The 23,504-nt window shown below is 40.2% G+C and overlaps 1 protein-coding gene across 1 annotated transcript in view; it reads left to right on the top strand.

The window, feature by feature from the left end:
- The window catches only part of DLEC1 (DLEC1 cilia and flagella associated protein), a 37,896-nt gene that overhangs the window by 3,934 nt on the left and 10,458 nt on the right, over nucleotides 1-23,504 (top strand). Inside the window, exons 7-27 of the mRNA XM_054191993.1 lie at nucleotides 371-544; nucleotides 1,332-1,468; nucleotides 2,875-2,967; nucleotides 4,156-4,246; nucleotides 5,179-5,341; nucleotides 7,129-7,321; nucleotides 8,648-8,706; nucleotides 9,267-9,441; nucleotides 11,255-11,348; nucleotides 11,583-11,713; nucleotides 12,028-12,186; nucleotides 14,040-14,179; nucleotides 14,438-14,591; nucleotides 16,035-16,145; nucleotides 17,617-17,747; nucleotides 18,768-18,953; nucleotides 19,904-19,971; nucleotides 21,179-21,330; nucleotides 21,846-21,949; nucleotides 22,110-22,180; nucleotides 23,042-23,190. Of these exons, the coding sequence (XP_054047968.1) occupies nucleotides 371-544; nucleotides 1,332-1,468; nucleotides 2,875-2,967; nucleotides 4,156-4,246; nucleotides 5,179-5,341; nucleotides 7,129-7,321; nucleotides 8,648-8,706; nucleotides 9,267-9,441; nucleotides 11,255-11,348; nucleotides 11,583-11,713; nucleotides 12,028-12,186; nucleotides 14,040-14,179; nucleotides 14,438-14,591; nucleotides 16,035-16,145; nucleotides 17,617-17,747; nucleotides 18,768-18,953; nucleotides 19,904-19,971; nucleotides 21,179-21,330; nucleotides 21,846-21,949; nucleotides 22,110-22,180; nucleotides 23,042-23,190 (2,735 nt within the window). The remainder of the gene's footprint in view (nucleotides 1-370; nucleotides 545-1,331; nucleotides 1,469-2,874; nucleotides 2,968-4,155; nucleotides 4,247-5,178; nucleotides 5,342-7,128; nucleotides 7,322-8,647; nucleotides 8,707-9,266; nucleotides 9,442-11,254; nucleotides 11,349-11,582; nucleotides 11,714-12,027; nucleotides 12,187-14,039; nucleotides 14,180-14,437; nucleotides 14,592-16,034; nucleotides 16,146-17,616; nucleotides 17,748-18,767; nucleotides 18,954-19,903; nucleotides 19,972-21,178; nucleotides 21,331-21,845; nucleotides 21,950-22,109; nucleotides 22,181-23,041; nucleotides 23,191-23,504) is intronic.

Raw genomic sequence — 23,504 nt, 5'->3', positions numbered from 1 at the left:
AAGGAGGTTGTGGTATCGCTGTCACAGCATCGGAGGAATATTGCGAAGAAGTTAGGTTCCCCCATGTAAACCTTGTTGTCTTGTGGCAGAGGAAAACTGGATAACGACTGTAAGTTTCTCCTCACTCGGTTTCCTCAGTTATGAGAAGCATTTTTCAGACAAAAAATCTTCTTTATGTTCAGTGGAAGATATGGATGTACAGATTACGCTGGCAGGCCTTCTGTGGTCATTCATTTTTATCAGTTTGACTTAGGCAATATATGGGGAGAGTTTACAGGCACCTTTCCAGAGGGAGATGTGATCATAAATACAGATGCCAACTTTGGGAGGTTTTAATTTTTTTAATTCCCTGCATATTTTTTTTTCCAAGGAAAATTTCCAGGAAAGGGAGGAATGATTGCTCCTGGGATGACATGCCAATATACGGTCCAGTTTATTCCTGAACATCTAGGAGATTATGAGGATCGTATATTAGTGGAGACTCAAGTATCAGAACCTCTTCTGATCCCGATCCAAGCTAAAAGACCACCTCCAGTGTTAACATGTCAGTAATGTCCAATTCTTAGGTTTCTCTAAAGTTAAACAGACTTGTTTGGCTTTTTTTTATTTGACTGTCTCCAATTTTATGTCACAAACCAAATGTTGACAAACTTGGCGGTGCAGTTTCTACATTTTGATATCTATCCCATTTTCACTCATAATAGCTTTATTAGTTATTAAAACATAATCCTGTCAAATTTTTCCTCAATTATTTTTGCTTGCCACATCAAGCTCATTTTTTTTCACTGTATTAGAGGATTGAGCAGGATCCACTTTTCTAGGTTTGTGTCTTGCCAATTCCTGAACTACTAACTGTAATTACCAATCCTAAATATTAAGGAATTACGATTTAGTTATAAATGTTTGATGATATTAATATTAATGAAATTTTACATTAATTATATACAGATATGACATCTGCAGGATTCACCTCTCAGATATCTAGCCTCAACTGTAACAACCAGGATTACTTTTGCAGAAACGTGCTTTGATACTTTGTAAATTCACTTTTTCTGTTATACTGAGCTTTTTTAAAAATCATCTCTTACTCTTTGTCATCATTCAATGCACTCTTTAAGTAAAAATCACCATTCATGTAAGATGAATGTAGAAATATGTACCTCATACTGTTTAACTTTCAAATTGAAAGAATTTAAGGTTTTTTAGGATTGCAGCACCCAGCATATTCATATGCAGTAATGTTGTCTTTAACGAGTTATTCAAGAACTGGTGTTGCCAGCTGCTAGCCTTCAATGTCCATGTAGTCTGATTTTCTGTGTTACTCATTGCAGTGCCTCACATTATAGACTGTGGTTCCTGCCTTGTTGGAGGAATAAAAGTAACGATAATTTCATGCAGAAATGAGGGATTTAGCACTGGGAAGTTCTGTATAATGCCAAAGAAAGCCTGGCCACCTCCGAATTCCAAGGTGAGTGATTAGAAGGGAAATATTGGACAAGGTATGGTATAAATGGCTTGACATGAAGGGCTTTGATCTAGTCATGATATAGAATCATAGAATAGTTTGGGTTGGAAGGGACTTTCAAAGTCATCTAGTCCAACTGCCCTTCAATGAGCAGGGACATCTTCAACTAGACCAGGTTGCTCAGAGCCCCGTCCAACCTGACCTTGAATGTTTCCAGGGATGGGGCATCTATCACCTCTCTGGGCAACCTGGGCCAATGTGTCACCACCCTCATTGTAAAAAATTTCTTCCTTAAATCTAGTCTAAATCTTCCCTCTTTTAGTTTAAAACCATTACCCCTTGTCCTATCACAGCAGGCCCTGCTAAAAAGTCTGTCCCCATCTTTCTTGTAAGCCCCTTTTAAGTATTAAAAGGCCACAAGAAGGTTTCCTTGGAGCCTTCTCTTCTCTGGGCTGAACAACCCCAACTCTCCCAGCCTGTCCTCATAGGAGAAGTGCTCCAGCCCTCTGATTATTTTTGTGGCCTTCTTCTGGACCCATTCCAGCTGGTCCATGTCATGTATATTAGCACAGAGGTCATAAGACCTTGCTGGGGACATCTGTATTGTCCCATTCTCTGAGGGGTTCCCATTTGTCCTCGAGACCAATCTCTCTGGATGTCTGTACCTCCTCCTTGTTCTCCAGCTTGCCTCTGGAAGAAGATGTTTTGCTCAGTGGTGAGGTAAACTCAGGCACAGGTCAGGGAAAGGGCAACTGGTTTGAACTTTAATCTTACCCTTAAAGCAAATAGAAATGCAATCAGTTCTAGCATCGCTTGAGCTCATTTTCTCCCCCTTCCCACCAAAGGTATCGCTTACTGACCTTGCTGCACCTCTAGACCCTAGCAGTCCACTCCAGTACCGCTCTGTCTTTAGCTTTCCATCACAAAACAGGGTCTAAGTGAAATGCACAAAGATAAGGTGTGACTGGTAGATTGGCATTTTATGTGCTGGAGAAAAGGCTAATGGGACAGCTGGTGTGCCAGATTGTCCCCCCTGATATGCTTTACAGTTCTAACTCAAAGTGAGTCATAAGCATGGCGAAACAGCCAGAGCTCCTGTGCTCAGGCATAGCTGTTCTTCTGTGAATATGAATATTAGGGCTCCTAACACGATCATTTGCCTTTGGTGACATCGTCTTCCCTCCTGCTTTCACCAAGGTCATTAAAAAGCATGGAGCATTTATTCTAATTGAGCTATATACATAAGCCACATACTTTTGACATGTGTGGAAAAAAATTACTGTAAAAGGTAGAACATTGATGTTGTAGTATACTGCTTGTTTTAGGTAAACCTGTATTTTAAAAACAACCACCTAATCAATTCAATTTATTAGTCTTTCTTTTTTTTTTTCTTTTTTTTTACACTTTAGGCTGTTGCCACTGTTGATTTTGTGATACAAGATCCTTTTGGGATCTATCCTGCTGTTTTTGAGCTAGCTCCAGGGCAGAGTACGACAGTAGAGGTTAGTACCGACTGCTACAGAAAGTATTTGTACTTTACCAAATACATTAGCAATCAAGATTATTTTAGAAGACCTTGGATGGACCTTGCAAATTTGTGTTTGTGTGAGCCAAAATGCTCAAATCTTGCTGTGCAATTATGTTGGAAGAATTGCAATTGTCTTATTGAAGCGTCTTTCACTGAAATTTCCAAGTGTTGCTTAGCCACTCAGAGACCAGCCAGATTTTCCCGATGCAAAGAATCTTGTTAGAGAAAACAGGAATCTGAGAACACAGGAGTCCTTATTTCACTCCAGCTGGGGCATCGAGTCCAAGGAACTTTTCCTTTCTGAGCTTCCTGGGAAAAAAAAAGGGCATCTGGAGAAAAGAAATCCTTTCATTGAAGAGCAGCAGGTACAAATCCTTCACTTATGCTGCGCTCTTTCCTGAAAAAGGTCCTGCAGTAGGTGTGTATTACTGGTAGTCACCACTGCTTTCTCTGATGTGGGCCACATTTTATTACAGCATCACTATGGGGAGAGGAAGAGCGATATGGAGAACATGGCTGTCCTCCAGCCCTTCCTTTCTCCAGTGCCTCTTGGCTGTTGGTAAGAGGGATGGTTCAGGCAGGTGTGGATAAAGGAGAAATGTTTCTTCTCCTTTCTCCCTCCCCAGGTGCATTGCTTCAGCAAGGCCAGGCACGTGTAGGACAGAAAGAGGAGATGGATTTAGCATGGGTTGGGTTTGCAGCCCGTAACGGACAAGAAGTAGAATAACCATTACACGGCCAAAGGTTTTGGCCTCTGAACAATTTTTGTTGCAGTGGAGCTCGGGGAAGGCACACAGCAGCTGCCCTGCTCACACTGTTGTAGCTTGACAGGCAGTGGGGGCATTGCTCCAATAAGTGACCGAGGGCAGATTAGATTCTGAGGGTCTAATTCATGTGACTGACTAACCCAGCAGAGTGCTCACATCTCCAGTGACTACAAAGTCTGGTGACCTTCCAGATACACACATGTAAGTTTAGTGACCCAGAAAACACCTATTTCTTTCTGGTCTCTATTAAGGGAATATGACACACTCTGTTTCTTGCAAATGTAAGCTTTAATTATGAATCATTAGAATTGTCCTTTAGTGAACATTTACAAATCGAAGCCTATTACTTCCTGCAAAGAAGTAACAGGCATTGCTATTTCACTTCTCTCTTTCAGGTAGTGTTTTTCCCTTCTTTTCCAGAAGTCTCACAGCAAATATACACCATTGTTTGTGACAGTTGCCAAGTCAATGATGTTACAGTCACAGGTTTGTTTCTAACACCTTTCAGAGATCGTGTTTCTAACACTGTAGATATTCAAATAATGTGAGTGGTGGTTGATGGCTTGAAGCGATGATAAGATTTAATGTCACTGGATTAAGCACATACTTTGTCCCCCGATGGTGTTAAATGGTAAGCTTTTTTATTATTATTATTATTACTGTTCCATCTCAGTGCATGAAATACATGGCATTCAGAAAACAATGAGCTCTTAACCCACTGTAGCCAAAAATCCAAATGTAAAATGTCACCAAGTAGCAGAAAAGAACACCTGTAGTCGGGTGCAATTCATTGCTTAGGCTTTTGTATCAGTAAGATGACATGACAAAGTATAAAACATCAGCTTTAACAGGGCAGAAATACATTTGGGTGTGAAGCAAATTTAGGGCACGTCTTGGTTGAGTATATTCAGGAGAGAGAGGCAGTCTTTGGATTAGCTAATGAAACCAGTTGAAATTCTCGTAAATGTTAGTGCTTGTCCTGTGATGTAATCGTGAGTGCTATAACATTAGGCTTGACTTGTAGTCTATTTTATCACTTTATTATAGGTATTTCCTTTGGAAATGTTTGAATAGTGCATTTTCTGCTTATTTTTATTTTAAGATACTGCTCAAAACATCTGGGAGCCACATTATCAACCACTGTAAACATTCTGCTCATTTCAGTGAAACGATGCTGATGTAAGTGAGCTGAGATTGTGCCCCTGAAATTCAAATCTGTTAAGTTCATGAAGAGAAAGATCTCAATTGATATATAAGTATCAGGAAAATATTGTACAGTTAACACATTGGAGTTCTGAAACTTGAGGAAACAGCAGATACAATCAGTAATGGCCATTGCTGGCATTTGCTGTTAATGAGTAATACGAACAATGTTAATAGCCAGATGGTAAACAGTAATACCTACTTATTTCTTCAAGGGGTTGGACAGCTGATAGCTCTGGAGCTTGTGTTCGTCACGGGTGGAGAAAGCAAAGCTGAACCTGGTGAAGTTACTGATGTAACAGCACAGCATCTCATACGATTTGACCCCCAAAACCCACACACCACCCAGGAGAAGAAACTGGTTATAAGGAACTCTACGTATGTAACTACTATTAATAGAGTAATGCTCTGCAGTCTGAACATACTCGTAGGGACCTCAACTGTGAGACCATCCTCTCTCAAGCTGGAGAAACCTTCATGCACTTGTTGATAAACTTTGTGCAGAAGCCTTGCTTCTTTCTGCCACATAGTTTAGTAATTAAGGTTCAAGGATATACTTGTAAGAGCAGGAACATTATATATAAATCAAACATTATGGCAACCATTAGCCATACCATTTGGTTCATACACTGCCAAGGTCAATATATTTGCCTTGGTATAGATAAATCTACAACTGCAAAAGATTCATAAATATGGATGGTTGCAGGAAATATTTAACAGGGTAATTGAGATGGGATTTATCTAACTTTACAGGTCTACAATGTATACTTGTGCAACTGAACTAAAAACCCTATACTCTTTTCCTTTCATAGTGCAGGGAAATAGATGCTTTTAAGGATGCAATTCTGACTGTGGACATCTCCCACAGAACAAGACATAACACATCCTGGACTCCCCTGCATCTCCATAGATTAAAATGGGAGCCCAACGTAACTAGCTCGTATTAAAATTTTCCAATGATTCCTACTATTGAGTCCTAATAGATCTAAATATAAACTCTATTTGAAGACAAGGAATATGTCCCTACGTGCAATTACGTTGTACTGAACATAGTAGAATCCTGATTTTGATCAAAAGCAGCTGGATGATAATAGAAGTACACTAATGTGCATGACTGCAGTAGTTAGAGGCTATAGACCATCAAAGCAGAGAGGAGGTCAGTGATGGTTTTAGATACGTTCACGTAAATTGCTACTTGCTACACTGAATTTCTGGAAGTTTGTTTTGTGGCCTGGAAACCACACATGCATAATGCCAGAACAGAATGCTGTTTGGGTATAGAAAGAGTGATTCAGTGAACTGGATACTGTAAACTGACGAAGGATGTGACTATGCCAATTTCTACATTTTCTCTGTGTTATAATCATGACAGCAGTCCCTGCACGTCTGGTATCAGCATTTGTATGAAACAAAGTTGGACAGCCTGAGACTGAACTCCACAGAAGCAGGAAAGAGAAAACTTTCTACTGCTATAGAAAGTGAAACAAGAAATTGTACATGTTCAGTTTTCTGTCGTTGACACTCACTTTCAAATTCCAGTGTCCTTCCTCCCCTTAGTAAGGCAAAGTTTTTGAGGTCAGTAGGAGCAAGGTTTTAAAACCCGTGAACGCATTCCATGGAATACAATTCTGCTGAAGCAACCCAGTTAAGCAACCTTTTCTGGATTACAGAGAGTGTTGCAGAGCCATTGCTATGATCTTAGCTGGAGCCCCTGTGTTTCTTGATACGTTAAAGACCACAGCTTGCACTTGGATTAAATTCAGAATGTTAATGTAGATCATGAGCAGTGATCCAATGCAAACAGACTGATATCAGCAGGAATTGTCCTGCTGAACTCAGATTCTTGAAAAAAGAATCGTAGAGTTTCCTAGAAGTTGCATTACATGACAAGTTAAATAAGGCAAGAAAGTGTTAACATATCTTGCTCATTTGTATAATTTACTTCCATATATTAGCATATTCTTTATACAATTTATATACTCTGACTCTATGCTGCTTCATCAACTTTGTAGCTCACAAAGACTGGTAACTCTAACCCTTGTAATTTTTAAGGAGAGGAATTCCCTACATGGAAAAAGGAACTGCAAATCTTCTCCCAATATCTTACTCAAAAATGTCTAATTTTTTTAATTATAGCTTTTTGTTGTTTATTGATTTCTTTGCAGCCACGTAGAACTTCCTTTCTACTGGCAGATAATAAAGCCTAATCTGAAACCATTAATACCAGAAGAAACTGCAGACTTTATGAAGCTCAAATACACTCAAGATACAGAGTCAGCCTTCTCCCTAAATCTTGAGCAGGGAGTTTTGCTTCCCCATGCTGATCATGAGTTTATTCTCACTTACACTCCACAGGAGGTATGGCTTGTGATTCCTTCCTATCTGCAAACTCCAGCTGTGTATTTTTATGCAAGTCATAAAATTCTTGCTGTGCAGCTTTCTGAATTAAATTTAATTAGTTGGTACTATGCTCTGTTAAACAGTGTTCAAAATGTAAAAAGTTACTACAAGAAAACATGTTTTGACTGCAAAATATGAGACAGTTTCTGATCTCATGTCATTTTTGGTACTGATTGGACACAATTAATTTTACACTGAAACTGTAGACGCATCCTCATAGCTGCAGCTGTGCTGGCTGGTAAAGTTACCACTCTCCCATTACCGGCTCCTCCACAATCTCCTGACCCTTCCCATCTGCTGAGTCAGCTGCTTTGGGGGTGTGCCCCATACCTGCTGCAGCCTAAATAATTTTGGTTAGCAAACAGTGATTATTTAAACTGTTTCCAACTGTAGCTTTTTTGGGCTGAAATGGGTCCTATGAACAGCTGTGTGGCAAATTAAGGGGGTAGTAGTAGCCTTTGGCAGAGAAATTATAGGATGCAGCTGTGGGTAAAAAGGGGTGCAACGATGTTTGAGCGCAGCTGTACCAGTGACTGTTGTCTTCGTTTCTGCTTTGCTGTCTGTGTAAATAAGGAGCATGAGCTCACTGTATTTAAAGAAACTCAATCCAAAGTAAGCCCAAGAGTGGGAATATCCCGTGCTGTGGTGATTGACGTACATAGGAACACCTCAAATAAGTATGGAAGAGAAACTAACTGTGCTTTTAAAATACTTCAATTAGTTAATAGAAAAATACATTGAATTAGCATATACACTTAATATCTCTCTAGAAACAAAGGAATCTTTTGCAAAGCCCTTCAAATTTAAGGCCTGCTTCTGTGTTTCCTTTTTTTTGCCCATTATAATATAGAAGGCATCCTCTTTTCCCATGACAGAAAAGTAGTGTTTCTTACTCAAAATCAGACTGATAGTCAATTAAGCTGAACGCCCTGGAGCTGTTATAGGAAACTTTAAGTTATTACAGCAGTACTGATCTTAATTTGGGGAGCCTGTGCAGATGCTTGTGTGTAGTATGCAATATACTAGGGAAATAATAACAGACATGTCAAAAATGAGTATTTTTCTTGGAACCATGCACCATGAGATCAGAATCTGGCTTAATATTTTGCAATCAAACATGTTTTCTTTTAGTTACTCTAGAGTTACTAAATATTGTTTATCAGAGCTTAGAACTCCGATGATGATTGTTCATCCTTTAAATGTAAACTACTTTTTCATCTCTTTTTAAGCCTCAACATAACTGATTAGTTGACATTAAAATTCTCTCCTCCTTCATCTGTATAGCTGAAGAGTTATCACAGTGTGATTCAGATGGTACTGAGGGACATCCCAGAATCACCTTGGTAAGCTGAGAAACAGTATTTCCTGGTAGAACGTGTAGCCACATTTTAGCTATGCTATGACATTAAGTTACTGCGATTCGTCATCTTTCTGGTCATGATGGACTGACAAATATAAAAGACTTTATCTGCACAACTAATTGTGGTACAAAGAGCATCGCTGTGATCTCCCCTAATGTCTGGACCCTAATGTCTCTCCTAATGCCTTAGCCCTAGCTAGGGCTGCGTGTCTCTTGGAAAAAATAATATTGTCATTTTGTCTATTTATTTCCCAGCTTTCTTCTGAGATTTCCAGCAGGTTTTCCTGTTATTACAGTTCGTCACAGCAGTCTGTGACTTACATACTTCTTCATGAACAGACTGAGACTACTAGAATACATTAAAGAACAACTATAATTTTTTCCAGTTTTTAATTGTCCCTAGCCTGGGCTAACTGCAAATGGGCAGTCTGTAGTTGAGAAACTTTTGATGATTTTCAATTTTAATCTCGCAATTAGAAGATGGGATCCAGTTTAAACACCGCTTTAAGATGCTTAATAATTCTACCATATTTCCTCCCAAAGTTTAGTAAAAGAGGGGATGCTTCAAAACATCCCAGCATACAAAGCAGAGGATGTAATAGCACTAGAAATAGAAGTTAAAGGATCAACAGAACCATTTCACCTTCTCCTGGAACCATACGCCATTATCATTCCTGGAGAAAACTTGATTGGTGTAAACGTCAGAAAAACATTTAAGGTTTGTTTGCTTTTGGCTTCATTGTTATCATGTGCTTTGTGTCACTAGATGTCATAGGTGTTACTAGAAGATATGAGAAAATCCATGGTATTTTAGTTTTTCTTAAATATTTTTAAAGGAGACTATGAGTCCAGGAGGGTCTGTACTGAATTTCCCTAGCAAGCCTCTTTAGCCCTACGCTCCAAGCAGCAGCTTTTGTTCTTTTTTCATCTCTCAAGTTTGACACCAGAGAGTTTTACCCTTCTAAATATTTTCCTGGGTCAGAGTCAGAAACTTGTTGCTTATCACTTTGTCACTCCTGTAGTGTAAAAGTTTTCCAGTTGGGAGGAATAGCCAATGGATGATTAAATTACTTCGTAACAGAGGCACTGTTCATGCAAAGAACTACAGCAAGCACAGAAGAGCTACAAAAGTCATGCTGCAGCTTACGAGACCTTATTCTTTCCTGCAGTTGTGATAATTTCTGTTTGACCATTATGGGACAGACTGCTGCTGCGATTGTCCGCTCACGCAGCGTCCTCTTCACTACAGATCAGGATCCTTTTGTTCTTAGACTTACTTGGGAAAAACAGGCCTGTTAGCAAGAGCAAGGCAGGAAGACATTTCCCAGTTAATGGTCTTTCCATTTTTTTCTTAAAGATACTGCTAAATCAGCATTTAGTTTTATGCTTTTTCTTCCTATAAGGTCTTTTTCAGCTTAAGACAGCCATTTCTTACTTTCCAGTAACGCAGTATGGCTACATGTGTGGTATAGGTAATTAAGTCACTTACTGATAATATAATGACATTCCTCACAGTTTCCAATTCTTTTTATTAGTCTTAAAAAGATAAGAGTTTAAACTGTGCTTAGAGATAATTGTGCTTCAGAGAATAAAGTTATTTGCTGTAATTAAGAAATAATGTTTGAATAGATCTGAAGAGCAGGCCAAAGATTTCAAGAGCTTCCATCTCCCTCACAAACAGATCCTTGGGTAAAAAAAAAGTCTTCTTTCAAAAAAGGATTTGAAGTTTAAGCTTAGCTTTGAAGTTTTGTAACGTTTTTTGAAATATGGGAAAAAGCATAAAATGCTTCAAATATGATACAGTTCTTGAAAAGAATGGTTAATGGATTTTCTTTAGGTTTCACGTAACACCTTCACTAGTGTGAAGGTAGCCACTGAGTTCACCTGACTAAATATGGTGCTTTCAGCATAGATCTCCACATCTGAGCTACCTGCTCTAGACTTCCCTTAGAGTCCTTGGAGATCTGGTTGGCAGCATCCAGAGGGTGATTCATCTCGTCCCACAGGCTAAAATAGGTCAGAGAAATTGGTCCCAGCATTGTCTAACTGGCTGTATATTCAGAAAGGAGAATTCCTAGGAGATGAGGTCATATGTAGAGCTCTTATCTGTTTTGCAGATACCTGAAATACAGTCAGGTAAATCCTACTTCTTCTTGTCCTTGTTTTGCATCACAGAGGAGAAAGGAGAGGGAAGACACAGCATTATCATGAAAATAACAGTAGTTAGTGCATGGCATTGGGTTAGTACTGTTCAAGTCAGAGGTTAGTTCTATGCCTTTCCACTCTTACCATGCTCTATTTATTTCAAGATTCAGGTGACCATAGAGTATGTTGTAGCTAGATTTGAGCTGTATTAGTAGGTTGTAATCTTTAGTGGTGATCAGGATATGGTTGCAAAGTCACTATTGCAAAGTATGTGATGTAAGACTTGCAATGCCTGGTTTGCAGTGCATCGGTACTCTCAGCAAATTGGCTTGTTGCTATGAAAGCTTAAAGTGCATTAATTGTCTCATTGATTTTAATGGTTTTAGATGTGGAATAACAGCAAATCACTGATCCAGTACACATGGGAGAAAATAATGCCCTGTGACATCATGGAAGTTGAACCTCATACTGGCATCATAGGTAAATTTTCTGTGACTTGCAAGCATCAATTAATGACAGAAATATTTAAATTGGTATGAGTGGAAGAGAAAAGTCACAGAGCGCTGTAATGCAAGCTGCAAAACAAGACCTGATCCCCAGCCCACTGCAGCCAGCAGGAGACTTAATTTGCTTCCAGGAGCTTCAATCACAGGCTTGCAGCAGGTGGTTTCTTTGCAAACAGCTAAGACGGGACCCTGATTTTTTCTTTTCTAGATATGAATAAATGCTGTGAATTTGAACTGGCAATTACTGGAAGCGAACCTGGGTGTATCAGCCGTGACCTGCGGTGTAAAATTGAACACTGTCCAGAGCCTGTTGTGCTGCATGTTGAGGCTGCTTTTAAGGTAAAGAACAGTGCAGTGTTGTGGGATGACTAGCTGTGCAGCCTGGCCATTGTCCGTATAAAGGTTTTTGCCTCTCAAAGGCATGACAAATCTAAAGCAGTTACAAATAGGAGGGAGGTGGTTTTGCTGTGTAGTAACTATTGAGGCAATGTTGATACTCCCATGACAATAAGAATTTTTCTGCATTACACACAATGCATTTGCTTTCTCCTATTCTCCGTGAAATTGAATGTTAATCTTAAATAATGTATGCTTCTTAATTAGGCAGGTTTGGCAGAAGTGTCCATTCTGACGTCTGTTTCCTGGTGTCCTAGGGTCCACTTCTTTGTATTGATGTTCCTTCACTCCAGTTAGGTTTGACTAAGCAAGGTGAGAGCGTGTTAAGAACCTTTGAGATTAAAAATCTGTGTCAGCTGCCAGCACGATGGAGAATGCAAGAAAGCCAGGTTTGTCTAGCTGAAAGGAATGAAGAGGTAAGTCACTGCTATAGCTGGCTATGCTCCCTCTTTAGCTATTTCTTCCTTAGTCTTATGAGTTGTAATATTCATTCCAGATATCAAAAGTTACAGTTTCTCTGACTTGTTACGAAACTGGTTCTGCACAGTTCCATAAGTGCTCAAATTCTTTTGAGATTAAATGCTTCTTTGCAACTTTTCTCCATTTCTATTTATTACAAATCCCCTGCCAGCCTGATCCAAAGAGACACGGAGTATTTCCTGTATGACGGGAAATTTATATCAGCTGCTGCTGATATAAATAAGAGGGAAAGACTTTATCAGAACTGAGGCTGCTAAACACTCCTCCCACACACCCACACCAGCATCTTGGACAAGAATCTCAGCACCTACTGAATTGGGCCCTTTTGCTTTAAACAATAGCTTTGAAACACAGAGGTGTGTCCCAAAATAACTTCTTATCACAACGAATACTGAAACTGTTGTTTAGTCTTATATCTTATATCTTCAGATAAGATATATATCTATATCTTATATCTTCAGAGCTCATTTCAGCGTTTAATATGAAATAACTAAAGCAGCTTGGAGGTAATACTGGTGGCAAAGAATTGAGTGGGAGCTGCTATCTGCGGACCATCACATATTCCTAAAATTAAAAAAAAAAAAAAGAAAGAAGGCAAAATACTTATTTCGATTATTTGTGGCACACAACGGGCTTTGTACCTAGGTTTCTCCTTGGTGTTACGCATTAAAGGGAAGTGAGGAAATCCAGACTCTGGGGTAAGTGCTTTATTGTTGTAATGAAAAGCCAAATTCTGCTTGTAGGCCTCTTTACATAATTGCCCATGCAAGGAATTGAGTTCACTTGTTTCGTGGCAAAATTGGTCCAAAAGCTGTTCAGATGTTCTGTTTTTCTGGAGAGACTGTCGGTTTTGCAATGGAGAGAGGGGTTGTTAAGGAGGAGCTTTCCATTGACCATCAGGAGATGGAAACCTGAGAGAAGTTGTACTGTATCCTCATGAGTTCTTGAGCTTTGTTTTCTTTTCTGTGTATCATGTAGACATCTCACCAACTTTGGGTGAAAGTTGATGGCAAAAAGAAAAGATTTATGAGTGGTGGTTATGTCAGCCTTGCAAAACAGTTGTGTGTGTATGTCTATAACTTTTCCCTCAGAATAATTCCAATTAAGTGCCTGATTAGGGATAGGGGTGCCCTGGAGGAGACCCTGTCTTCAGAGTCCTCAAGCCCTTACATCTCACTGTTATTCCTTTGTCCCCTGCCATTCCCAACAATTCCCAGAACCCCAGAGAGATTTGAGACTTAATCTCTTGAATTTGTCATCCTGGAGCCCATTCATGTCCCAGTGAAGATCCTAGATCAAGTGCTCCATTCCTCCTGCGTAAGAGCCACCCCTTTCCTTTCCTGAAACTCTCCAGCTCCGACCCCACACTGGTGCTCTTTCTCATTCCACTGCTCCAGCCCTCCTTTCTCGACTTTCTGTCCGAGAATCTCCCCAGTGTGTGGCACGTTGCATTGCTGCTGCTCAGCCCCTCCACTTGGGAGGAGACACTGCTACTGCTGCTGACTGGTGCTCCTTCACATTCCCCCTCACTCCAAGCACAGGCATCCCTCTTATGCCCTTGGCTCTGACTACTGTTCCGTTAAGTCATTGCCTTTTTATTAGCTGTCCCTATAGAAGGAAAACTGCGCTTACTGAAATCAATCCAGGTGGGACTCCAGGGGCAGAGAAAAAGGACGTGTGTGAGGAAGAACTAGGTACATGCAAGTCTTAATCAGATTGTGTGGCTGCAGCATTTTACACTTGCTTTGTAGGTGTCCAAGAAATTTCTGTTTCCTCTCTCCTCTTCTAGGTATCTCCCTTTACCATTCAACCATCTGCTGGAGAAATACCTCCTTTGGGTATATGCAGTGTGTCAGTTCAGTTCACATCGTTGCTGTGCCAGCGTCTCCAGACAGTATTAGAACTAGAGGTAGAAAATGGAGAAGGAAGGTAAGGGGGAAAAGTGGCATTCTGCTTTGTTTTTTTTTTTTTCTGAGATTCACATGTGATTTTCACTTTAGGTAGTTTTATCTCCTGTACCAAAAATATGTATCAGGAACTCAGAGCGGGGTTGTGTAACCTATTAATGAACTATCCGATCACTAATATTGCTAAATAAACATAATCATCATTCTTTCCAGCATGCTGTTGTATGTCGAGCGCATTTCATTAACCATAACAATAGACCATCTGTGTGTTTATTTCCAGTCACCTTCCTGTTTTTGTTGAAGTTCAGACCCCCCAAGCGTGCCTGATATCTAGTCATCTAGTATTCACTGAAATTTACACTGGAGTTCCTGCCAAAGCAACCAGCAAACTTTTTAACCAGACACTGCTGCCAGCAAAATACTTATGGGGAAAGGTAAATGCTCTTCCAGTGGATGAAGAATACAGCAGGGATAGAAATTGTAGTTTCTGTCAAAATACAGACTACTCTTAAAAGCTTTTCTGATGTGTCCTTTGAGTAGTGATTCCTGCTTACTGGCTTATAAGCAAGACTTCAACTTGAGACCAGCCTTGAAAAGATTACCTACCACTTGATATTAATAACATCTTACTGTCTGTGGATCATCCCTGGGAGAACAGGTGGGAGGAGATGTGAGGGGAAATAGGATTTAAGCTACCGGAGTATTAAACAAAGTACCATGGCAGTTTAGGGTTTGCATTTAATTGCAAAGAAACAATGGTGCTTTTGAATCACGTCTAAATTTTGCTTCAATTTTACATTCTGGGTGGGATTCAGCTCACAGATTAGGACCCTTAAATTGAATGTCAGTATGTAAGCTATGGTCTGAACTCTCTTTTCAGTCAATGGAAATCTGAGCTGGAAGTCAGTCACTAGAATATATATGTCTAGTGTCACTGTGGGTGGTGTAGAGTGTTTTTCCTCACCTCCAGGTGTCACTCAAGAAGTGTAGTCTCTTGTAAGTCTGGTCACACCAGCCTGGCCTGCTTGGATGGCATGGCTACCCTATGCGCCCACGTTTAGGCAACTGAATCCTACCTCATCTATCCAGCCAATGGAGTCCAGAGAAGTATTCAGCTCTCCCTAAAACGGACACCTACTTTGGTCTGCAGAATGCTCTCTAGCACATACTAACTGGATGTCTGTTGGCTACAATGGTAGTGTTGACACCCACTATGCATACAATTAGGTTAATTAGCCTGTAAGCTGAATCCTACTGTCAGTGCTTTGGTCATTTAGATCTACTCTGACATCCAGGGTTCAGCTCGGTTGCCTACATAAAAGCATTCAGTGCCATCTGAGATGTCCTTCGGTGCCCAAGACATCCTAGCTGAGTGTGCGGATGATATTGGACCTATGGGAAAGCGTTTTGGAACAGCTGGAGCCTAGGAAGGATATCCACAGCACTTACGTGGCACCTGATGTTCCTATATGAGCAACTGAGTTGAACCCCTGGATTCATGCCATGTGCATTTAGTCAATTAGGGAACGTGCCAACAAGAGGATTGTCACGTAGGCCACCTCTGCAGTCAGTGGAGAGAGATATGGCACCTGTAGGATCCTGCTCCCATATCAGATAGGTTGACTTAAGCCTGGAAAGCCTTGTGACTGTGAAAGGGACAACAGTGACTCTGCTGCCAGCCCAGATGCCTTGGTTTGGCACCTGAAGTCATTTGGAATAAAAGTAACACAAGGATCTTCTCAGCCATGGGGGAAGTGTGCTAAACTTTAGAATAACTCTGTGTTTATGGTCCTCTTTGATCTGAAGAGAAAATCTGAAAGAATTGGTGTTAATGAATTAAGAGAGTTAACTGAATGTCTGTCCTTTCTGTTTGGCAGCTCATTGGAAGTCAGGCAGCTTTCTGCTCCGTCGCTGTCTCCCCAGCCAGTGGCACCTTAGGCCCAAATGAAGAAAAAGAATTCTGCATAGAGCTGTCAGCTAACGTCGTGGTAAGTTTAAAAATTGATGCAATTTTACCAAAACAGCAACACTGGCATTCTCATCTCACCTCCATTTGGCAAAAGGAAGGATTTCTATACACAAAATATAATGCCCTTTTTTTCTCATACAGTCTCACTGGATTGCTTTGCTTTAGAGGTAACCGTGGTTGAAGGCAAGAATTAGATCAGTCCGCATGGTGGCAATTTTCTACCCTGCCGCTTTCTTTCCCAGCTGTTCTTTTCATTCTTTCTTGAATGCCTATTCAATTACTCTTAATGCCTATCACTTTTCTTAGGCATAACGATGCTCACTTTGGATTATCCCAAATGAAATGTAGCAGACTGGCATATGTAATACACATTTGGTTTTCTGAACGCAACTGGGCTCATGATATTTTGATATTTGAAAACTTAAAAGGGGCTGATGGGACTGAGGGCCTGCAAAATAGGGCATAGACTGCAGAGTTAACAAACTTCAGGAATTCAGCCGTAGACTTTATAGAGGCATTCAAATAGATGATTTAATGCAACTAAATAAAGGAGCTTCCTATAGGGGTGGTGTATTAGTTCCCATTACAGTCACTGGAGACCGAAGTTTCATTTATTCGCTTAAAAGTAGGTGTTCAGTACTATCAGAGATGCCCTAGAAGATCTCAGATACCCATGTATGTCTGGCGTACGTGGCACAGGATCCCAGTAAACTTGAGCTTTCTTCATGGAAAACTGGAAGCTTAACAGGACACACTGGGCATCTGAAAGGGCACTTTTGCATATGGCTGGGGAACTGAATGCCATCTGAGCCACCTACAAGAAAGGTTGTCCAGATTGTAGGTGAGCTAAATGCCCAAGTACCGTTAATGAATCAGTGGGGATCTAGAGCTCATATTTGGAGTTCACCTTTATAGATGAACTCAAGGGCTCACATTTAGACAGGTGTTACATTTGGAAGTCTGAATCTGGAGCTGAATCCCAGTCTGTTATTTTATGCAGGATGCACAGATTCATGTATTGATAAGGCAAAAAAGAATAGTAGTGTTGAATTAGCCAGAATACTGGTGTAAGTGGGCCACATGATTCATCCTACAAGTCCTGCTTTAAACGCAGGTAGAAATAAAACTTTAGTTTTGGAAGATTATTTAAACATGACTAGAAGTGATTAATGCTTAGAGCTTCAACACTTGCAGTGTAGGAATTGTGTCAAAAATCACTAGTGGAGCAGTCTTAGGCTTATAGACTGATGTGGGTACAAAGACACGAAACAGACATAAATTTTTACCTTGGTACTGCCTTCTAAGCAAATCTGATGGTGGCAGAAAATGCACTTAAAATAATTCAGTAAAACTTTTCACGATTCTATTGTAGTTCTGGTTTTATTCCAGTGAAGTTTATACGTGTTTTCTAAGTAAATTTCGTAGTGAAGCTGCCTTTCCTCTCTGATGTTTGCTTTGTTCACAAGAAAACTTGACTCTTCTCCTTTCAGGGTGAGCTGAAAGACCTTGCCCTTTGCTGTAGCATAGAAGACAAGATTGAACCCCTCTTTCTGAGCATTTCTGGAGAAGTGAAAGGACTGCGTGTCACCTACTCAGTACCTTGTGACAGTGGAGTTGCCAGGTAAATCAAGGGTTTACCCCTGAACTGGACAAAAATCACTTCTTCACAAAGCAAAAATACAATAGCGAGGGGGAAAAAAACCACTTATCCACATAAACTTCACTCTTCCTGCTGCTGTAGGCAGCAGGACAGTAAAATGTGCCAGGATGATTCACTGAAGGTGCCCATGTGAAGAAAAGGTACTGGGTTTTACGCCCTATCCAAATTCAGCACCTTCATACGCCCAAGAGAAGACTGGAGAAGAGCGCTACTCCACTCCCACCATTGTTTAGCTGAAACTAAATAAATTAACAACTGAGTTCATTAATTCATCAATAATAAATTGATGTGAAGTTAACTGAGCATTAGTGGAACTCATGTTCACATGTTATGTCTGTTCTCCCTTCCGTTCCTGGCACTTGTAACCTGCCAGTAGCCTTGACACTTCGTGTGTATAGACAGCATGAAAAATAACCTTTCTCCCTGGTAACCAAAGTGTGGGACCTCTTCAGTCCCTCACATGTTTGTGAGTGACAACTATTTTCTGGAATTACAAAAATTTGTAAATTCAACTCTTAGATGTGAATTTAGAATTACAGAATTGTACCCAAGATCCTGTAGTTTTTGATCATTAAGTTTTGTTGTTGCTCTGTGAGACATGATATTAAAGAAAGATGAATATACTTCTCTTTGACTTGGTGTTTCTCACTGATTTTATTTTTCTGATAATTCTGAGGATGATTATTCTCTTTTGGAATATAATCGTCTTTATATATTTTTATAAGTAAAAATGGCTTTAATTTGGTAGGTTGGCATGTATACGTGATAAAAATTCTACCCGAAATAAATCCTTAAGTGGATAGGAGTAAAATAAATGAAAAGCAGTAAATGCTGATGGCAAAAATAATAGGTTGCATAGTTGTCTCACACTGGTCGTCACAACCACATTGCATATTGCACATTTGAAAAATCTACTGAAATTATCTGTGGCATAAGAAAATGAAACTGATGTTTTAATACTAATGTAACTTTTTCTGGCAGTGATGAAAGACAAATGTTACAAAGCCTGTGTGATCTTCTTTTGGACTTTGGATCTGAAGTTGGATTCAAAGACATCGTAAAGCGTCAGCTAATTCTTACCAATCACTCTGGAATCAGTGCTCCATTCAAACTAGAAGCTGAGTATTTTACTGGCTATTCACTTACTCCAGGACAAAGAATGTGCCCGTAAGTCTTGCTTTTCTGCATAATGACTCAAATACTAATTTAGGTCTGGATTAAATCTGAAATCAAGACAGAGTGCTATTGCCTCTGGCACGAGATACGCTTTCTGCAGTGCTCTGGTGGGTTAGTTTTTTAAGAGGTTTTTACCTCTGACTGTGGTAATGAAGAGGGGCAACCTCAGAGGGCTGGAGCACCTCCCCTATAAAGACAGGCTGAGAGAGTTGGGATTGTTCAGCCTGGAGAAGAGAAGGCCCCGGGGAGACCTTCCAGTGCCCTTACAGCCCCTTCTAGTACCTAAAGGGGGCCTACAGGAGAGACAGGGAGGGACTTCTTATGAAGGAGTGTAGCAATAGAAGGAGAGGTAATGGTTTTAAACCAAAAGATCGTAGATTTAGATTAGATATTAGGAAGAAATTCTGTACTCTGAGGGTGGTGAGACACCCCAGAGAAGCTGTGGGCACCCCATCCCTGGAGGTGTTCAAGGCCAGGCTGGATGGGGCTTTGAGCAGCCTGGTCTAGTGGAAGGTGTCCCTGCCCAGGGCAATGGGGCTGGAACTAGATGATCTTCAAGGTACCTTCCACCCCAACCCCTTTTACGGTTCTATGAATGAAACTTGCTGGTGAGGCTTCCTGCAGAAATGGGTAGCTTGCAATGCAAGGACAGAAGATTTAGCTTATGTAAGTGTCAAAACACTATTGCTGCCAATGGACATAAGCTGGTTTACGCTGACCAAGGCTCTGTTATGTCAGATTGTACACAGAGTCTTGCACCTCTCAAGTTGATTGATTCCTAAGCATGTTACTTTCAAAAAATGCTTTTTAGGCAGTCCTTCTTTATGGACTACTATGGCTAGTAATGGCTAGTAATTTAGGAGTCAGGTAGAGCTCTTACTTTAGCAGAGTCCTGCTCATTTCACAGAAACTTCGTTGCAATTTTTTTTATTTTTTTCAAGCTCCTCAAGCCACCTGGTGAAAACAAGAGGGCCCGTCACAAAACACGCAGCCAGAAGAGCACTGTCAGGTATGAGAATAGCTGTTAATCCCCACAGTGGAGAGAAGGCAAAAGCCAACTGACTACCGTATTCAGCATTAAATGTTCCATTCAGGCACATCATTTCATTCTTGGAGTATCTGGCTAAGTCTACATTGTGAAATGACTTAGTTCCTCAGTTCATTCTTGAGTTTGAAAGTCCACGTTGCATAGGCATTAGATCAATCTCTCTCTTCCCCCTCATTTCTTTTTTCTCTCTCTTCCACCACTTCTTTCTCTCTCCCCCTCCCTTTCTTTCTTGTTCTCATTCTCTTTCCTCTTCTCTCTTTCTCAAAACCAACAGCCTGAAATAAAGATGGGTGGTTCTGGTGATAGTTCACTCCCAGGATCACTCCTAGCACAAAGTATGGATGACACGCATAACATTTGGCCATTTCCTCCCTACACAGTCTTCCAACACCATTGCAGCAGGCTTTTCTCCCTCAAACCCTTTTAGATACCCTCCCCACTGTGGAAAGCTGCAGCACAGCCCATCCATCATTTCTGATGCATTGTACTGAAAAATAATAATATTCAAAGCCCCATGAGACCCAGGGAGGGAGGAAATGAGAGTGAAATGCTGTAAAGCATAGATGTGTCTTCTGTATCCAAAATAAAACTTGGACATACTGATACCTTGCCATAGTGTTTGGTATGTGTTACAAAGACAGAGCTTTTCAGCTGTTGAATTAGTACTTAAGACTGGAAAAATGCTGTTCTGACAGATTCCATGCAACCTTATTGATTTAGAAAGCGAATGACTCAGAATGTGGAAAGGCTTTGCTCTTTGTAATTCATTCTTTGTGTTGAAGAGCGCACAGAGGTAAACAGGCAGCTGTTAATAGGAAGACAACCAGTTAGCACAAATTCCAGCTTATTTTTCTCAAATTGAGGGTGTGTTTTCATGTAGCCACTTAGTGCCTTGCATATCCCAAAGAGTCCTGGATCAGATTGTTGGAAGGGAGTCCCTCTATGAAATAATCTCTGCAAGAACTCTCAAAAAAAACAGATTAAGACCCACTGCAGAAGGGAAATTGGATAAAGTGGTATAAATGATCCCAGGTTTTTGTGGAGGCTGATTTTTGAGCTTAGGCTGATTAACACCAGCTAAAAATATGGTCCTAGATATTCTTTGAAAGACTAACTTTGTTCCATTTCCTCAAAATTCATCAAATGCTTCTTTGCTATGCTCCTTCAGAGTTTGCAGCAGCAGTGCTGTCTCATGGGAAGGGAGTAGCTTTCCATATACAACCTTCCACAGGAACTCTGAAAGCCTTCCAGCAGCTAATCATAGAAATAACAGCTTACAACGACATGTGGGGAGAGTACTGGGATGATCTTGTCTGTAAGGTAGGTGGAGCTTTGCTTTCAAGTAAAGTATTGCTATGGCAGATTTTACACCAATTATATTTCCTAGATTCCTTTCTGATAAAAATACATTTTCGTTAGGACTTCTGTAAAAAAAAAAAAAAAAAAAATCAGGGCAGGTATTGCTATACTGCTACCTCCAACAACATGTAAGGAACAACTGTTTGCTCTTAAACCGTAGGGTTTAATTTTGGTGTTACGTGTTCATCTCCTGGGAGGTTTTCATGTGCTGATTGCAGCAGTTTTGATTTATAAAATCTGTTTGGTAGCTGGCCAGTGCGCTACTCTGCTCTACCAAGCAGAAGGGAAGCTCGTGAATGTATGAGGTATTGCATTCTCCTGCTGAGAAGAGCTTTCGTCAGTGTATGAATTAGGTGCTGTCAAAAGAAATCAGACAAAAATATTTGAAAACTCAATCAGTTTTCAAAGCCTAATTTTGTAACCCAGAGAACTAAAGTTTCATCTTGCTTCTAATTGCAAAAATTAATTTTTAATAGGTGGGAGACTTACAACCTAAATTAATTCCTATGCAAATGACTGTGAAAGGCTGTCCAATCTTCCTGCAGATGACAGGACCACAAACAGAGCAACCCATAATCAGGTACTTCACACTATAGGCCATGCTTTACCTGATGGCCACTCTTAACTGGCTGCCAGTGCAGCCAGATATGTTTCCACTTTTAAACAAATCTTTAATGGAAAATTATTTCAGACATCCACTTCTGTTCTGAACGTACTGACAACAGCGTTTTCTCCCCCAGGTTTGGCACTCATGTCTCTGGAGGGTGTCCTGTCTTTCGGAGGGTCCGGCTCAACAATCCCACTCCCTTTGGTAAGACTGACTTTTGTACAGCAAGCATTGACACTTGCATTGAATTCCTTATAATAATAAAAAATAGAACCCATTAATCGTGTTAATTAACTGACGTTCTTGTTTCCTAATGAGGACGTTCTTTGTAAAAAGAAGACAGCTTAGATACCCTCTTATATACTGTTATTATAACTTGGTTAGTGCAGAACGAGAGTACATATTTGTCAGGTCTTTTTGTGCATAGTAAATCTTTATCATTATGGATTTACTGCCATGAATATTAGTTTGCTTTCTGCAACACGAAAGCATGTGAGCTCCAGCCAGAGTGTAGTAGAATTTATATAATCGACTCAACGTGTTACTACTATGAAACAGCACATCCTATCCTGATGCGTCTGGGTTTTCACTTATTGAAATGATGGGAATTCAGGATTTTCCATCCTCGTTTTGTGCATCTCTCACAGCATTGGCCTTAGTCAATCAGATACGCTACCTGCTTCTTAGTGGCATCATCTGGCTCTTCTGTGTTTAGTCTTTTTATCTCTTGAGTGAGATTTTAAGCTCTTCAAAGATAAATCACTTTTTTTTTTTTTCTGAATGCCACCAAACACATCTTCTTAACAAAAAAAATACTAGTAATTTACTTTAATGTTAATAAAAGTTTAGGCCCTAGAGAGCAGACAAGCTATAATAAGGGCATAGCGCACATGCTCTTAAATCATTTTAGTTTACAGCAAACATGGAAAGCTTAAGATGTGCTTTATTATGAATTCAGTTGCTAGAGACAAATTTGTGACTTGATATTCTGGTTCTCTGGTACCAACTAAGCTATGAGTCTTCTCAGTGGCCACAAATAATTGTCCTCTCTCCTTTTCAATTCAGACATCCGCCTGGACTGGGAAATCTACAACCTAGAGCAAGACGATAAGAAGCTGGTGGACCTGTTGATGTTCTTTGGAGACCCTTTTCCTCCAAAGGCCATGGATGAAAATGAGACTGCATCAATTGGTAGCAATTCAGAGTCAGAGATCGTGTTAAAGTTGGATCAAACTGCCATTCCCTGCGGAAGCATTTATCCAGTTTCGCAAACCACAGATGAGGTCAGCTGTTACTCTGTTTTTTATACTGCTGCTGAGATACATGATGGGTTTCCTGGCATGAAAGGTTGAAAACAATAACACGCGATATAACTTGTAACTAAGAGCTGGATTGTTAAAAGAAAAGTCAGTTCCTCTCACAGTCAAAGAAGCAATATATGGGTAGACGGCTATTGATTAGCAATCAGTTTCCAGAATGAGGTATGAGCAACTAGCTCTTCAGCTTTTCCTAAAGTTGTTAAAGAAGC

Source organism: Rissa tridactyla, chromosome 2 (assembly GCF_028500815.1).
Source record: "Rissa tridactyla isolate bRisTri1 chromosome 2, bRisTri1.patW.cur.20221130, whole genome shotgun sequence".
NCBI classification, from domain to species: domain Eukaryota; kingdom Metazoa; phylum Chordata; class Aves; order Charadriiformes; family Laridae; genus Rissa; species Rissa tridactyla.
This window is presented reverse-complemented; position numbering and strand designations above follow the sequence as displayed.